This window comes from Ammospiza nelsoni, chromosome 1 (assembly GCF_027579445.1).
Source record: "Ammospiza nelsoni isolate bAmmNel1 chromosome 1, bAmmNel1.pri, whole genome shotgun sequence".
Taxonomy (NCBI): Eukaryota; Metazoa; Chordata; class Aves; order Passeriformes; family Passerellidae; genus Ammospiza; species Ammospiza nelsoni.
The window spans coordinates 130,544,126-130,562,938 of NC_080633.1; the positions used below are offsets into that span (position 1 = coordinate 130,544,126).

The 18,813-nt window shown below is 38.3% G+C and overlaps 1 protein-coding gene across 1 annotated transcript in view; it reads right to left on the minus strand.

Moving 5' to 3' along the window:
• Positions 1 to 512: 512 nt before the first annotated feature.
• SPAG1 (sperm associated antigen 1) overlaps positions 513 to 18,813 on the minus strand; it is a 36,600-nt gene continuing 18,299 nt past the window's right edge. The window contains exons 11-19 of the mRNA XM_059487878.1: positions 18,143 to 18,565; positions 17,661 to 17,760; positions 15,403 to 15,555; positions 11,114 to 11,286; positions 8,484 to 8,625; positions 7,460 to 7,586; positions 4,138 to 4,302; positions 1,859 to 2,236; positions 513 to 1,693 (exon numbers count right to left, since the gene is read on the minus strand). Coding sequence (XP_059343861.1) covers positions 1,562 to 1,693; positions 1,859 to 2,236; positions 4,138 to 4,302; positions 7,460 to 7,586; positions 8,484 to 8,625; positions 11,114 to 11,286; positions 15,403 to 15,555; positions 17,661 to 17,760; positions 18,143 to 18,565 — 1,793 coding nt within the window. The 3' untranslated portion in view covers positions 513 to 1,561. The remainder of the gene's footprint in view (positions 1,694 to 1,858; positions 2,237 to 4,137; positions 4,303 to 7,459; positions 7,587 to 8,483; positions 8,626 to 11,113; positions 11,287 to 15,402; positions 15,556 to 17,660; positions 17,761 to 18,142; positions 18,566 to 18,813) is intronic.

Here is an 18,813-nt window from a genome sequence, read left to right on the forward strand (position 1 = left end):
AAACAAACGGTGAAATCCACACCTAAAGATAATTCCATTCTGCAGCCCCTGCCCCCCAAAATGCCCTCCAGTGCCCCTTCAGTTTTGAAGACTGGTGTCCTTGTTTTGAGCTGTTCAGGCCCAATCAGCAGCACAGTCCCTTACATGTGTTTGATTCAGGTTTTTACTAAGTTCTGTGTCTTTAGAAATTGTTCAGCCTGTCCATTAGGCCCTCCCAAATGCTGTCTAAAAAGTACCAATCTCACAATGAAACCTGAAGGAGGCAGGACCATCACCAAAATGACTGCAGGCAATGCTGCTGTTTTACATCCTAACCGCCAAAGTTTAGGGTCTGCCTTAATCTGAGGAGATCACACACAAATAAAGTGAAACCTGTTAATTGCTAAGCATCAGTTGCACTGATGATGCTTTAGAAAGTACAAGCCTCATTCTTGGCACCCCAAGCTGAAACTCATAATCCATATGTGAGAATTGTAAGCCTAAAGTGTACTGAACCAGAAAAGAAGCCATAATTGTATTTCTCAAGAAAATAACTTTATTAATTAGTATACACCTGAGAAAAATTTTCATTAGAACAACATTCTTAATGATATTTCTGCAGTGCTAAGTGAGTTTGATATACATTTATATCATCTGTGCAAAGAAGGCATCAGGGTATCTGAAAAATTGAAAAGCTTCACCTTTGAAGGAACTTTGTCAGAATCAAATATAAAACATAAGTAATGCCTGAAATTAAAAAAATTATACTGGTCCAAAAAATTGTTGTAGTTTTATAAATATATCTGTAAACAGAAATAGCTGGTATTTTAAATAATCTGAATACAAAATTCAGAGTTAAGTATTTCTATTGTGCAGTGCAGCTACCTGTTCTTCTGTCACTGCCCAAAAGAAGTCAGAAAACCAGCCATCCTCCTGAACACACAGGAAAAGAGTTCTCTGTAAAAATTACTCACTTGTTAAAAACATACCCATCCATTTAATAATTGTTTCCATGACAAGCTAATCAATAATTCATTCATCTTTTTTGTTAAGATGTTATGACCCAAAATACTTAAATCTGTTTTGTACAGACCAGGAATAGTGAACAAATAGGTGGTCCACAGAAGTTTTCTGAAAAATGTTAATACTTCTTGTAAACTCATTTTAGCAAAGTTACTGCTAACTGACCCATTTATCTTGAAGACACTTCTTTTATCACAAGAACACAGAACTCACAAAATGATGTAACAAGTGATGACTAAAAGTGTATTTACCTACTGTACCATCAAGGTATTTCCCATTGCATATATAAGGTAAAATGTATTTTTCTGAGTCTACATAAAATCAGTATGCCAAAGGAAATGAACTCTGTTACTGAACACAGATGGGCATTAAATTCTAGAGCTGTATACAACTACCAGAAGAAAAGAGCAGCAAGTTTTAAATGTGCATATGCTGTCAAAACAAAACAGAATTCCAGCAGTCCAGGTAAAGACCCACTTGAACCCAGGCAAGTCTGCAGAGTTCATTCATTCATCTTCTAACATGAACTATATGCATGCAGCCAATAAACTTTAACTTCTTAAAGTTCATAAACCTTTTTAAGGCTCTCAAGATCTTCCAGTAAGTAGTGATCACTCTGGCTTTCTGTAAGTAAGTCAAACAGATGCTGTACCTCTTCTTTTTCATTTTTGCTGAGAAGAGCCAGCACCACCTGAAAAAAACCCGCAACAAATTATTTTATAATCAGCACAGGTTAAGTGAGAATCATAGTATCTGACAGAGACACATAAGTCAGTGTTTTTCCTTTTAAGATATGAAAATTTCCTTTAGATTTCTGTGCAATTTAAGTACCCATTCAATCAGTGTAAGTTCTTACCTTAAATCTTTTGGCTTTGCTCAAGTAGAACAGGTGCTGATATGCAAGGCCAGGATCTTTTCCAGCTATGTAATGTTCCAATGACTGGATAAAAAGCAGAAGGATTTCTCCTTCAAGTTTGTTACTTAGCAGCACTGGCATTGTTTTTGGATCAGTAGTTGTTAGGAGATCTGCACAAGCAGCTTTATCCTTGCTGGCATTCAGTGCATTGATGATCTGACCGAAGTCGTAGGCGCTGGGTGGCTCTGAAACGCGGAGTTTCTCCGAGGATCTCCTGGGCACTGCCTTTGGCACGGCCTCCTCAGCAGCCACGGGCCGAGCCCCAGCACCTTCTGCTGAGGCCAAGGGCCCCTCTCCCCGTTCATCAGGGTCAGTCACCTGCACAAACAAAGTGGCAACAGATCGCTCCATGTGGACACAGAGATAACCTGAAGCTTCATAAACTGCATTTATCCATCACTGGATTAAAGCTGGAACTCTGCTCTTCATCAAAGAAAGGCACCCACCTTCTTCCTTGTCCTGCTGCCCCCAGAACAGGAGCTCTCTAATTCACCTTCAAAGGCTCACTGTGCAAAGCGTATTTTTTACTCCTCCTTTTCACTGCTTGGCACTGCACTGTGGAAACGCCCCTGGAGAGCACCAGGAGAAAGGAGGACTCCACGCAATTATTAATGTGAAGCTCCAGAAGTCAGGGACAGTTGGAGTCAAGGCAGCAGGCACCCATGCTCCATTCCTCTGCTGTGCCTCCAGGGCACTACAGGCACATGGCAGCTGCACCAGGCTGCTGTTTGCAGTCTTGCTTTGGAAAGAGAAAGCTCAGCATGGATAACCTGCCTCACTATCCACTTAACTTCTGAGGCTGTAACCTCCATTAAGTTTCATGAATCGGTAACTAAAAATTAACTATGAGGCCAACTACATTTGCTAAAATCTACTTCAAGCCATCAAGAGTTGTGAAATTATTATAACCTGACTAAAACTTACTGAACAGAGCCTGTCAATGCCAAGTATTTTGAAAAGTCTGAAGATAATATATTGCATAGAACAGGGGATTAGTAATATTTGGAAAATACTATACTATAAGCATTTGGCTTATAGACATTTTGTTCTATTTTTCAACAATCCTTAGAATCACGGGAGAAACCTTGACTGTCTTTTATGTAATTATAGCTTGATTAACAAAGAATAATGATGATAAATTATTTTTCTAATTTTGTTTTTCTTTGCAGTCTGTCTTCATGGAAAAAGACTACCTTGTACTACAGCAGGTGAAAGAGGGGAGCCTCTCCACATGGGCAGTTGTAATGATGCCAGCAAACATAAATGCTTCCTGCACAACCCCTAGAAAAATTACCAGTGCCAGCAATGTAGTTAGGTGGTCTCTGAATTATGTGGTCACTTCCCAAACTGCCTCTAAACACTTTCCAGGTCCTGTTGTTTGTCACAACTCAGAGCTTAACTAACACTATACCAGATTATGCCTGTTACATAAAATCCCATGAGCTCGTGACAACCTGAAGTATTTCAAGAACATTTTTTCCCCCTATATTAATAAATGCAGTTTCCATTAGACCAGATTCTGAAATTACATTATCAAATTACAATACCATTGTTCAGACTGGTAACTATGTATTTTAACTGTACATTTTTAAATGAAAAGGGGGAAAAGAATTCTTTAATGACCAGCAAAGCTACAATCCAAAAATATCAGATGACTGAGAAAATCCTTTCATCACCTAATTCTACCCAGAACTGTACAAAGCTAACATTTTGATCTTGTACATAACATTACATCCTGTGTTTCTTTTGTAAGATCCTACAGATGTTTTACTCTTGCTCTTTAGGGTAGGATTTCATTTTTCAGACCCATAACTTCAGGACCAGCACAGGAGCAGCCAGCACATCTGCTGACCACAGACCTGTGCCCCAGGGGCTGCCAAGGAGCACAGAACTCAAAAATGAAACTGCTATTTCATAGCTGCACTCTGTAAAACATATTTCAAAGCCTAAGCAGTTTTTGTTTACAAGGAGCATACCCTCGAGTTTCGTGCCATCTAAATGGACTATTTTCCTTCCTGCTGTAGTTCTGAATAAACTTGTGAGCAGTCCAAGCTTTATCATATGTAAAAATCCTCCAACATGCCCTCAAAATTATTTGAAAAATACAACACCATCCCCACAAAGATACAGATTCAAGATGGGCAAACAAAAGCTTTAGTATCTCTTGAAATGTGCAGCTTCTGTTGTGTTTGCTTTTAAGAAGTGAACAGGTACACCACCTCTTGTATGGTTATCTTCTTCCCGTGTGCTTGCTGACTGCCATCTCCAGCACTGCTGTCAAGGTGAAGCAGCTGGGTTACCTCCTCTAATTCCTTCTGTGCTTCAACAACATCTGGATCTATTAGAAGTACCTTGTTGAAATCATCAGCACTGGCTTGATAATTCTGTAAGTACAAGAGAATATTTTTGTCATAAGCACATCACTAGAAAAATAAATCTGAAGTACCACACTGTCCTTTACAAGTAAGAAAGGTAAAAATACTGGGATCTGGACACTAAGTAGACAAAAATAATCTAAATACTGATAGTGTGATTTCTTCAGAGGGGAAAAAGGAAATGAGAATGAGTTAATACACTGTAACTATTTCCAATTAAATATGTAATATGAAATAATTTATTCTCGGAAATCTACTCCCTGTGTCAGAGAGCAAATTATTGAAGTTTGCTGCTTTTAAGCATAATTACTTACAGTGTAACACTGCTTCACAATTAATATAATGTGAGTCCAGTAAGTCTGCATACTTTCTTTGCCAATAAGAGAATTAAACTGAGCTTTGATTAAAGATATATGCAGTCTTCCTGGGCTTCAATCCAACAGACCATGTCTTACAGTGAAATTTTGCTAATACCTGAGAAAACTGGGACTATGTTATGACCTCTGGGCTAAACAAGATTAGGACAAACACAGTGACAGAGTGGCATTAGGACACAGTTCCTCAATAATCAGTCTTGTGGTTTGTTTCATGCCTTTATTTCCCATTTTTTAATGTATAATTACTATTTTTAAACTAAATTTTCTAAAGTCACAAAGTTAATAGCATCAATTGAGAAAGACTGGAATTATCACATAGGAAAATCAAGACATCTCAAGGACTGGAGTATCAAAATAAAGATGAAATGAAGCAGTAAACAGTAGAAGACCATGCAGACAGTAAAAGACCAACGTAATTTCTTGTGTGAGTGGTCTAGTATTTCTTCTGTTTGGTCTAGTATTGCTTCTGTTCCCAAGCAGCATCATGAGGTTACTATTAGATAATTTGTATTATGGAAAAAAAATCCTCATGCAGCACCTGAGGTACTTCCTCAGCACCTCGATGTAACAGAGGAGCCAGTGTCCAAGTCACTCAAACTCTTTCCCACACTTTGTTCCACACTGGTGGCCAGTATTCAAGGTGCAGAGGGGCTGCAGAACATCAGCAGTGAACTGAAGCCTGCCAGGTCATGAAGGAACACAGAGAATGAGAATTGTGTACTACCCCTAACAAAGGAATGCACAGAGGGGCCAGGTTGCTTTCATGAGAAATCCACTACTAATTAAACTAAATCATCTGAATTACAGATGTGAGGATTCACAACTACAGAGAAAAGAGATTCTGGAACAGACTTCTGGAAACAGTAACAAGGGTCAGCAACCAACTCTACTGAATTTAAAACTGCAGCCTGCCTGACTGTCCAACAAAAATCACACAAGATGACTGTACCCAAAGCAAGAGGGTGAACTACCAGCTGCAGGAGATGCTGTTTGGGGTCCTGTGTCACAGGCCTAACATATCTCACTGATGTTTTTTCCTGATCTTCCCTTAACTACATCCTGGTAATCTGTAAAAAAATCCCTCATTTACTACATTAAATTCCACTGCAGTTTTTTAGTTAAATGTGTGTCTAATTACTTACAAATAACACTTCCCACCTTAGTTAGATCTTTGCCAAACTACATGCCTTTAGCTCACACAATTATTCATTACAGAGTAATTTGTCAACTTCAGATAATTTTTGTAATTTTATCTGATTTTACCTATCACTTTCATCCCTGAAATTAGCAGTAATGAAGGCATTAAATCTGGCCACAACAAAACATTTTGGGAGTCCCCAGCTCAGGCTGTTCTGAAGGAGTTCATCAACACTATGTTTCAAGTTGTTTTCAATAATACAAAAATAGCACTTTTTTTCTAGGATATGCAAAAAACAATTCTCAGACTTCTTCATAGGTGTGTAATACCCTTTTTTACTGTCTGGCAGAAACACATTTATACTGATGTTTTATCAAGTTTAACAATATCAGGTTAGAGATGATTAATACCAGGTAGCTTAGCACAGTTACAGAAAAAACATTACAAACTGGGACTTAGCACACTTCAAAAATTTTAGAGCTACTGCAACAGAGGAACAAATGTATCACATTCCTAGGACCTGCACTTGGAATTATAACATGGGATGAGAACAGACTGGTATGCTGCTAAGCACAAACAGGTTCTCAGGTGCCTTGTAAGCTGAGACACCATCCAGTAATTTTTTGTTATGGCATCAAACACAACAGAGGCCTGAGTAAGTGTCCATCCATTTGAGGGAGAATGATGAAATTTGGTGGACCTCCAGTCCACTCCTGCAATATGGAAGACAGCACTTCAGACACTTGTCCAAAGACACTTGTAAATTTAATACAAAGCAGGTGATGAGAGCTGCCATCATGAGCCTACAAAATCAAGAAGCTGATAACTCAATGCCAATTAAGAGCTGATGGGTAGAGCAAGGATTGCTGTGGGAGAACTGTGGAGTGTTAAGGCTGACTTAACATCACTGAAGATGGGGAACCACCAGAGGGAGGGACAAACAGAACAACACAGTTCAGTGATGGAGCATGAGATCTGAAGTCACATTTGGGATGGATATGATCAGTGTGTCTGTATTTATGATGATCAGTAAAAGGATACTCTAAAAACTGTATGTAAGGTGAGCACTGTGGAAACACCACCACCACCATGCAGATGGAAAGGGAAAGGCTGAGTACTGCCACTGCCAGAGTGACAAAGTACAGAACTGACAAAGGCTTGTAATGCACTGGGGGAAGAAAGAGAAAATGATGATTAAAACCCTGGTTAGATATGACACTTAAACAAGAGCAGATGCCAAGACAGCTTGAGATTTTAGTTTGGACAGATGAAGACCAACTTGGAGAGAATCCATTGGTCATTAGCAAAGTTATAGTAAATGCCTTGACAGATAAAAGAAACTGGGATACCCAGAGGAGAATGCTAGAACATTAGAACAGATTTGAAACTTGCTTAACCAATCTCCAATCAAACCTTATTTATTGCAATATTCCTGTATTTTCTCAAATTATTACATCAACATGTAGGTTTTGATGTAGCAAAAATATTTATATAATGTTCTATGTATGCCTTATGCTCTACAAAGTAATAAATCATCACACTGAGTACTTTGTTTGTAGTCACCCATTGACAGCAACTACCTCACTGCCTTTGAAGGGGATAAGCAAGTTTAGAAGTGCTTAAGAATACCAGGCATGTTCTTTTTCCTCACCTGTAATCCTTTGTATGCTAGTGCTCTTCTATAAAAAGCTTTAATATTAGAATCTTCTATCTGAAGAACATGATCACAATCCCGCTTAGCCTCTTCATATTTATACAGCTTCAAGTAACAGAGAGCTCTAACACAGAAAAACAGAATACACTGCAATGTAAGTAATTCTACGGTGCTGTAGTGCCAACATCTTCTGACTCACAAATGTTAATTAAAATACTTTAAAAAAATCCACATTGAGACTGAATTGTTTGAAGTACCATTAACTATCAAGAACATCACTGGATGGATTTAGAGAAGGCTAATTCCTGAAAAAAAAAAGCAAGTATGACTAATGCTTGAAGTTAAATAGGTATGCAAATATTTTAAAAGCAGAGCCTACATTAGTACAATATGATAGTACAGTGGTAAATGTAATAGAGATTTTATACAGCCATTCTGGGTAAAAAAGTGCTCTGGATTAAATTAACAACACTGCTCTCTGCACCTAATTATTACTTGGAACTATCCTATTCAAGTACTGGTCTAATCAAATCCTTCTTAAGTTTGTAGGAGCTGATAAGATTACAACATAAAGAATTATACTGCTGAATTAGGTCAACCTTTAAAATAATGCTGATGTATGACTGTGTTCTTACTCTTATTTTCTCAGAATGTACATTTTCTCTGAATGATTACTCTTCATATCTGAGATACTGCTACTTCATGTTAAGTTTTTAATTCAAATCATACCAGTATGCTTAAAAAAATCTCAAAAACACTGCAAAATGCTATGCTAATTATAACTTCTACTATTGCTTACTTTATTTATATATAAGATTGTAAGATATATATCAGTGACATTAATACTTGCTCCCCTTGCAAAATGTTTTTACAAGAAATCTATTTTGTTATTATAAACACCAAGTAGGGGAAAAAATGCCTTTTTCCCAACAATGAGTGAACAGATGCAAAACCTCTATTTGAAATGAGAAAACGTAACTACTGCTATCCCACAAAGCAGCATTAGCCTTTGGATCCTTACCTGTTAGTGTAGACAGTACATTCCTCAGTATTTAACTTCATGCACTCACTGTATTTATTTGCAGCTTCTTCGTATTCCCCCACTTTTACAAAATCATTCCCTTCATTTTTCAACCTCTTGAACTTCTCCGCAGCTTCCTCACCTAGAGCAGGGAAGGATCACAGTGTCACACCAGGTCAGTTTGTCATGGGTGGCTCAATGATCTGTGCAGACTGAGGATTAGCGCCTGGCAGTGGAGTCCCGGCACTGTCACTCTGTCCCAGTCTGTCCCTCTGCACTCAGCCATTCCTGTCCCCAGCCTCCCCTGCTGCTCCCACCAAGGCACAGCCAGACCCACATCTGGCTCAACAAACACTTCCCATCCACCAGTGTTACTTCTCTGCTGAAAATAATGGGAATGCAACAGACAGCTCCAAGCTTTCCCAGTTTCTGTGTGATGGAGAGGGCCCACCTGTGAACACTGAGACCCTGCTTTTACTTACACTGCTGGAGACTTAATCAGCAGGATTAAGGCCTTCCAGATCTCTCCACCATCACACCAAGGTGGCCATAATTTGATCTAATATTGTCTTTGCAATCATGCCACAGTTATTATGCTAAACTGACAGTGACAATACTCTATTAAGAACTATTTCTAAAATATGCAGTGAGGAACCTTGAAACACCTAACTAGACTTCTTAGTGTAGTTACTGTGTTATTCCATAACTGCCTTTCCTTCTTAATTCCACATCATTTGCTGCAGATGCTTTTGGGTTAGGCTACAGTTTTTAGCTGTGTTTGCAGTGAAAAACTGATCCCAGCTGCAGCTTCATGACTGTTGTGAGCAAACAGTAATTATCAACATAGCTCTAAGTAAATCATCATGAAACAATCCACTTTTGGCACCGTGCTAATGAATATGAGCCTCCTGCCAAGCTTCAGGTTTTCAACACTGTATATAACCAACAATTTAAACCTATAACTGAACTCACTGAGTTCTTTTATAAAAACGTGGCAGTTTCCTATGCCCGAAAACTACATGTGAGTTGGACAAAATTATAAGTCAAGTTTTAAGACACAAAGAAAAACATACAGTTGTTGCAAAAAACTGTCAGCCAATGGTAAGGATTAACTACTGACTGAACATTACTGCTGGCAGCCTTTCAGTACCAGCTATCACTGTCAGGTCTCACTGATGCAGCAGAGGCCTGAGAAGCCAACCAGAATCTTAAGAGTCAGCCTTCAGTGAAGAAAACAGTCACACAATCATTGTTTAACATTTCTAAAACCAAAGCCTGCTCTATTTGAAATAGACATGTCTTGTATCAAAATGCTGCCAAGCACTTAGAGGACACTCAGTACTGCAGTAATGCATTATAGAGACATAACCCCATCACTGGTACATACTTGGCCAACAGCCCAGCTACAAACTGCAGTCACCCCTGCTGTTAATCAAGGGGAGAATATCTTCAGTACTACTTTATATTGAAATAAACTCAAAGGGAAACCAATTAATACTTGAATTAGGAATCACAGGGTTAAAGCCTTTGCAAAGGGAGTGTTTAATGTCAGTAACAACTGAATCAGAGAGCTTCCTTCACCTTATTTACTGAAGGAGAAAAATGGAAACTGCAATGACCGGGGAAAAAAAGTCAGGAAGGAAGTTAAGGTTCCCAGAGCTCAGCACTCAGTGATTACATATGGACAAGTCCAGAACATCTTTGACAGGTGTCTCCTGATCTTCTACCAAAGTTGGGTGTTTGTTTGGCTGGTGGTTTTTCTGGGGGAAAACTGTTTCATAACTGTGTTATGATGTCAGGGAAACCACTGATGCTCGTGTCCTAAGGGCCATCAGGCACAGCATTGCCAGCAGGGTGTGGGAGGGGATTGTCCTGCTCTGCACTGGGGCAGCCTCACCTTGAGTGCTGGGGGCAGTTCTGGGCACCACAATGTAAGAAAGATCCATTAGAGAGCATCCAAAGAAGAGCCTGGTGAAGGGTCAGTGGGGAAGCTGTATGAGGAGTGGCTGAGGTCCCTTGGTCTGTTCAGCCTGGAGGAAACTGAGAGGAAACCTCACTGAGGCCTTCAACATCCCCATGAGGGGAAGCAGAGGGGCAGGCACTGATCTCTTCACTCTCATGACCAGTGACATGGTCATGGGAAGCAGAGCTAGGGGAGGTTTAGGATGGATATCACAAAAAGGTTCCTCCCCCAGAAGGTGGTTGGGCACTGGGACAGGCTCCCCAGGGAAGTGGTCATAGCACTAAGGCTGACAGAGTTCAAGAAGGGTTTTGGACAATGCTCTCAGGCTCATGGTGTGACTCTTGGGGTGTCCTGGGCAGGGCCAGCAGTTGGGCTTTGGTGATCCTGATACTTTGCTAATGAGTATTACTGCAGATTTTATATAACTTAACTTTATATAACTAAATTGCATGCTGCAAATGACATCACTTGGTTTAAAAAAATTGCCATAACTGCTCCACAAAGCACATTGAACTCCATCATGTAAATGACAGTAATTTACTTTGGGTTTTCACAAAGGTCTCTTAATGAGTGTTTTCTAAAGCAGTTTCTTTGACATTGTTAAAATATATTCCATTTTGTAATTAGGTTTATTTTCTGAATGTGTATTTGCATCAGTTATACATACAATTCATCTGCAATTCTTCTTCTCTGTTGATGTCTGTGGTACTTGGTTTATTCTCTGAAGTGAGGCTTCCTCCATCCCACCTGTGTAGCTGAGCAGCAGCTGGAACAACTGGAATTGGTGGCAGCTTCTCCCTCCAACTGGGACCATCCTGATCTATTAAAGTCTTTGTTATTCTGAAAAAGAACAGCCCCACCAACATGACTTTTCATGTATTTAACTCGCACTTTAATAACTTACAACCAGTTCAATACTGCAATGTTCCAATTAAAAAAAAACAAAAAACCCAAACTTGAAAGATTATCCTTCAGGCTAATTTGAAAAATATTATCACAGCAGTCAACAGTATCACATTCATTTAAGATTTAGACTTTTTCCACTTTAGAATATTATGGAAGCATTTAGAATACAAGCTGACTTCAGCATGATCTGTAAATATTTAATCAATGACTGATTCTGTAACTAAGCTCTAAATGCTGCCTACCACATCAAGTAATGAAATACCAAAAAAATCTATGTATTTATTTTGGTTACTCTTCTCAGCTGTTCATAGGTGTTACCTGTAGTAAGTGAGATTACAATATTTTCAGGCAAAATGGGATACTTAAATTTACAAATATCAAATGAAACCTCTTCCACAACAACTGTCTAAAGAAAGCAATGTGGGTCACAAAGTAGTCTGCATTAAGTTGCATTTTATAGTTAGTCTTCCTTAAACCAACACACACACACATATATATATGTCAACTATTTCCACATATGTGTGGTTCAATCCAAAACTATTTAAGTGGGAGCTTCCCATTGCCTTTTTCTCTTTTGGAGAAAGACATAAGTTGACGTAGTAAGTGAAATAATTTAAGATTTCGTGGTTCTGTTAGAAATTTTGTAGTGTTAATAAAAATAATTATGAGAATTATGAGAATAACAGTGTGATAAACATCTCCTAGTCTCAAAATGGGCTTAAGAATCAAGTTCAACTGGTAAAAAGTCTAATTCATAATTTAAGAAAGGAAAAATCTGAATTGAGTAGCAAAGCAAGTCACACAGATACTATAGGAAATAAAACTAAATTTTTTTAATCAGGTGAAGTTCCATCTAACACAGTGTGAAAAACAGACTACATGAACACACATCCAAAAACAAAATTAAGAACCTTTAAAGTGACATGAAAAACAACACAGAATGAACATAAATTACCCAATGAAGTTTTCTAATTTACTTTTGTTCTTTTAAAGTATTTGAATAACAGCTATTTAAAAAAAAAGTGTCAAGTCTAATACTTTGGCAATAGAATCAGAGCACTCAAGACCATATTCTTTTCCCATTGTGGTCTTATCAAAACACTAAAACAAAAAGTCCCAGTTCCAAACTCCTTTATGTAGAACAGAAATTACCAAAATATTTTAAAGAATTGTATAGATTAAAAAGTCTGTTTGTAGAGCTATATAATGAGTGAGTTTATGTCTTACACCACGCTGCATAAAAACCATGAGGTTTTTGACTTGAAAGTAAATTTCTTCATTCACAGAATATCACATTCCATAGTATAATTTAGTTGCTTTATTTGTTTTCTAAGTGATCAAAACCACTATTTTAATGTGTGTAAACTGCACATGCTCTTGCAGGGGCTCTCCTCTGCCTGTACCATTCCTTAGTATCTCAGAGGACATATCAACAATGTGGCTTGTCCAAGTACTGCTTTGCTCTATTTCAATAAAACCTCAGTATTTTAATGATAGCCTGAACCCAACTGCTAAGAAAAAATGTGGCACACCATCACAAATTGAACAACCCAAAGATTTACTCAGGTTGTTTATTTTAGGCAACAAAACAGTACACTTCATATTAACATATCAATTAATTCACTTCAGATATTTCCCATAGAAAGTAATGGAGTAATTCCACAGGCAGAGTCATATTGAATTCCTATTTGTTTTTTCATTTATCATAATGGGCTTAAAAAGTTTCAGGAAAAAACTCTAATTCATCAAAACCCACAGAAAGAACCCTGCAGTATCTGATGATTAACTGACTTCTTGTAATATCATAATGTAAGCAGAGTCTTTGGCAAAAATGCATACTTGTGTGCCATGATTAGCTTAAAAAGCACAGGTGTCTCATGAAAAAGCTGGGACAAACACATTCATTTCCCACCAACAACACCCCAACAATCCTGCAGTTCTGGAGCTGATCACTAATTTCTTTCTGCAGTACAGTATTCAAATGGGACTTTGCAAAAACAACTTCTGAGCTATTTCAGGCAATTTGCTCACTGATACTAAAGGAATTGGGACAATTGGAATGAAGTTTCAGTTTAGTAGGAGGAAATGCATAACCATATTCCCACACATTAGAGCTTCTGTATTTCTAACAGAGAAAAGTAAATAATGAAACACTCAAGAGGAAATTAAAATACATGAAGTAAAAAATCCACTGATGTTCACGATGCTAGGAAAATGCCACTAATTAAAAGCAAGCTTGAAATGCAATTTCCAGTTATTTGACACACACCATTAAATGAGCCAGTCCTTCCAGTTTATCTAAAAAAATCACCTCAGGAATCAATAAAAGACAGAATTTAACATCATCTAACCAACATAATAAACAGTGAAATAACTATTTATACTTGTTTCCATTATGCACCCAAACTCTTAATTATTTCCTTTTGACTGCAAAGTGATCAGACAAAGGTTTGATATTAAAAATCCTTGTCTTTTATGTGAGTATTAAAAATATGCAATTGATTCTAAGGTTTTTGAAAAGTCTGCTTAGCTACATAAGCACAGAGAGACAAGCTCCAATGTGGTTTGTCAAACCCACCCTCAGACACAAGTAGGATGATGAATTTTTCCTGTCAGCATCCTAAAGCATTGCTATACAATTTCCCACAGAAAATTAAAAACCTCCTCCAATAAAATAAGGTTGTTAAGACCTATCTTCCTAATATTAAAAAAAAAAAAAAAATTACATTTGGGGTAGTTTCTTTAAGTTAAAAGACAGACATGTTTTCTTAAAATTCATATTTAGAAAGGTCTCTTACTTTGGAAATGAAAATGAAAGCTTTAGTACAGTCTCAGCTGAAGTTTCAAATGATAAATTATTTTTTTTTAAATATAGTTAAAGTTCGATTATGCAGGAGGTCTATGGTTTAGGAACTAACAATTTGCAAGCAAAAATGAATTACCAGCAGAAGAGAAGAAGGAAGAAGCAGCTGAAATAAGGTGATGGGTTGCCAGGGAGGAAAAGAGTAATGAGCAGTGAAGCTAAAAACATAAGGAAGGCCTAGAGAGGAGAAAAGGAAGAGTGTTAAGGAGAAAAGGGAAATAAGCTTATTACTAAGCAAGTTCCAAGTCAAGGAGAAATATGAAAAGAGTATCTGCAGATAAAATAAGCCAACAAGATTTTTAAAAGTGTAATAATTACATAGGTACCAGGATAAGCAGCTATTCCACCAATCCAAGTGCTCTATTATCACCACAGATACAGAAGATCACTAAAAATTTTTGTGGCATCAAAAAAAATAGGACTTCTAAGAGACTATAAAGTGCCACAATTTCCTCTGGTCAAATAAAGAGAATTTAAAGAAAGATATTATGGACTTTTTAATGAATAGTGAAAGTGCTCATGGTCTTGCCTTAGGGAAAAAAAAATCACACTAGATTCCACTGTAAAAGTCATATGCATGTGGGTTTCTGCTCAGTGATTAATGACTGTTTTGTTTTCAACTTTATAGTATTAAAGTATAATTAGAGAAATTCAAAAGTCTCTCTTAGCAGAAAGAATTAATGTTGAAAGTATTAATACTTGAAAATAATCTTCAATTATATTTTTTACACCTCTAAGCTTTGTAGCCAACCACTGTTTCAGGCTACTTCAGTATTTCCACAACTGCAGCATACAGAAGGATTCACACTTAACATAAATCTCCAAGTGCCACAGAAAGACTGTTAATATGTAAAGGAAACAGGATGTCAGAGAAATGGCATGGACCTTAAGAATTACTTTATATAGTATAAAATAGAAGTTAGGAAAGAGAACAAGTAGAAGCATTATTAAAAAAAACAGCCTTAAAATATTAAAAATATTACATTTTTGAAAAACAGGAAAGGAACCCACTGCTAGGAGAAGAAAACTGAAATTATGGCAAAACAACTAAAAGAACAGCCAATCCTCCACCTATAATGAACCAGCTGTGCAACAACTCCAAGGGTACAGAATAGAGGGAGCACGTAAAACAAACAAATTTGAATTCCTTTCTCTTTTGACTGTTAGCAGAGAATCTGTGCAGTTACCTGTTAGCACTGTCGCTGGCTGCCTGCACGCTGCTGTCTATCTGCAGGACTGTTTTGTAATCAATGTACGCCTGTCGGTAGCGCTCCATTGACTCGTTTGCCATCGCTCGGCGTAGAAGGGGCTTAAGGGAAAATGGCTGGAGCTCCAGAGCCCTGGGAAAACAAAAAGAAAAATGCAGGATTGAAAAGGAGTAACTGAACTAAGTGAACTATTTCATGATATACACAACTATATGCAACTCTGTGATTTCAGATGGCACTTACAGTAAAATAACTAAGGAAAATGGGTCTGAGTGGTTCATATCAACACCCTAAATTACACCCAGTTTTGAAATTGTTAGTGCTTTCACTACAGCTTATGCTACTCAAAGCTCTGTCTTCCATCTGGAAAACTGCTCTCATCACCATGATATGATTAATGGAATGGCACCTGCTTACGAGCAAAAGCTATTTTTCCTAAGTCATGCCTAGATGTACAAGGATTTCAAGTGTATGGTGCTTTTGCTTACATGGCTTTCAGTTCTTCTTCCCTGGATAAAAGTATGCACTTAAAAAACCCACTGACTATGACTGGAACATGCACTTTTCTTTGGACTAAGTTTTTGCCTCCTTTTTGTCTGTTTACATTTTTGGTTGTCTGCCTGGTCAACACCAAGCTCAAGACTGTGCAATTAGCACTCCTTCCCAACACCATGCATTTTTCCAGCAGTATGAAGCAGTCAAAGGCTTTATTTCTAAAGAACTACCTTCTTTTCAATGATTCTTGCTAAAGAGAGATAAACTTTTGAAATAGTGAAATTAAGATGAGTCTAGACAATTTGATTTCATGAAGTCATAAAGCCACCCAGACTGAGATATCCCAGCTTTCTGCTACACATGGTTAGCTCCAAGATCAGACAAGGCTGCCCAGGGCTTGATACAGCTGGGCCTGAAAACCCTCCACGAGATCTCTGCCCAACATCTCTGGGCAATCTGTTGCAATGCCAAGCAGTGTTCATGGGGAGAAGGTTTCTCCTAGTATAACCCTATATAATTTTTACTTTGAAATCAAGTAACCTATTTGTAGGTAATCTATTATATTGCATTGCCTACTGAAGATGTGACATTACATGTGTTTGCAGGTTTGCAGTTCTGCTTCCCAGTCTCTAAATTACTTCTACCTCTGTATTATTTCTACCACTAACACTATGAGTTTTTGTGCATCCAGGAAATATGCATAACATAAATATGCATATCATTAGATAGTAAGAATAAAGAGCTTCTAATTGGTAAGAATACAAAACCTAAAACCTCTGTATTACTGATTCCAGCTAAAGTTTTACATACTTCAAACTTCCTGAACAGAAAAATGTGATGGGTCTTAAATACACCATCTCAGCCAGCTGTCTGCGATCCTGCATCTATTTTAACAAAAGACTGCTAATGAGCCATTTTTTTCAGAGAACTTATTCTGTCAGATACAATACATACAGTAAGTTACATGCTTTGTACTATAAAGGTACATGCATATTTTATTTTTTGTTTTGGAGGGCTTTTTTTAACAGTAAAATTGTGGTGTACAAAAAAACCCCACTGATTAATTAATATGATTTCTAATTCTTTTAAGATACTTTTCAGCACCTTAAGCCCCAGCATTATAAACTCAATCTATGGAAATATTAAAAAAACCCAAACCATCAGAAATACAGTATTAATTTAGTGGGACACAGTGTTTGGAAGTTAGTGAAGGTGTCTGTTCTTCTCTAACTCCTGTATCCTTAAAAGCCACAATAAGCAGTAAGGATTTTAGCTCAATTCCTTAACAGCTCTAATTTCTGTTTATAACTATGTCAAGCATATATAAAAAACCCTCAAACCAAAACAATCCAACAGAGAACACACACACATACACCACACATGTGCGCAAAATCAACTTCCAATACTGTGATAAGCATGTGGCTTAACAAAGCTTTTACATATTCATTACTGTAGAACTCCACTGTAAACGTGCTTCTGTATTAAAAACTTGAATTCCACTGTGCATTTCTATGAACACAACAAGCTTAAAAACTGCCCGTACACAGTAAGACATTAAGTTAAAAGTTACTTCTTTCCTAGTTTTTATGTGATTGTTTACATAACAAAGGTATCTGTCATTCAGACAGGGAATCAGACTTTATTAGTACTGCTCTGAGTCAAACAGCACTAACAATATATCAGTTAAAATGTTTAATCATCACCAGGAATGTTGTTGCTCTACATGGGAGGTTTCAATTTACCTGTTACAATCCTGAATGCAGTCACTGCAGTTCCCTTCTTTGAGGTAACATGCTGCTCTGTTTGAGTACAAGATACTTAAATCGTCTGGACTTTGTTCTCCTAAAAGAAGTTACAATTAAAATCAAATAGTATTACTGAAATTAAACTTAACAATGAAAAATCTGCATACTCCAAGCTGCACTGCAGTGATGCAGTTTGCTGACACTGCAAAGCAGTAAAGAGCTTTCTTTTATCATGTCGCCTGGAGTATATAAGTATTCAAACATAAATGTCAACAGCTCTACCCCTAGAAAATTAAAACATTATTTCACTCATCATTCTGTACCTTCTGTCACGTGAATTGCTGCCCACTGAAATGATGCAAGATTTACTGCATGGTAACTCCTGTCAAAAATCCAGGGGCAGGCTAAATTAATTCACTTGTACTTCCTTGAAATCATCTAAGCAGTTCTAGATTTAAAGTATAAGGTATTACACTCACCAAGACCAGTGACATATTCAATTGCTTCCGAGTATTTGAGCACCGCTTCTCCAAACTGTCCACTCTTAAACAACTCGTTTCCTTCACTTTTTAGTTTTGCTGCAGCAGCAGGAAGCGAAGTGGAGCTGCCACCACCAGCCGACTGAGACCCTTCCCCATACGGTGTGGAGATCTCCTCAGCTTCGGCGCTTTCACTCTTCTCATCGCTGCGTAAATAGCCATTAACTTCGCCTTCATGGTCCGACAGATGCTTTTCTGACTTCTTCTTTGACGCGCCTTTTTTCCCTCCGCTCTCAGCGGAGTCCTTGTGCTTGTGCGTGTCTCTGTCCTGCTGCGCCCTGCCTTTGCCGTGGGACTTTCTGTGCGCGTTGCCCATCGCGGGCTCCCCGGCCGCCGCCCGCGCCGCCGCTGCCGCGCCGCAGCCTGCGAGGGCGTTAATGAGGCGGGTTAGAGCCGCATCAGCGGCGCGAACCATCGGCCCGCCGCGGCACGGGGGTGCGCCACTGCGACACCCACCCGAGCCCGCGGCACCCCAGCGCCAGCGGGGCTTGTCTGCCTCGGGAAACACTGCTGAGGACACGCAAAAATTCCTTCTCACAAGTAACCTGCAGGTGTTACTGAGAAGGGATTACTACGAAGCCTCATTGCCCTTGCTTGCTGGGCACACGGGA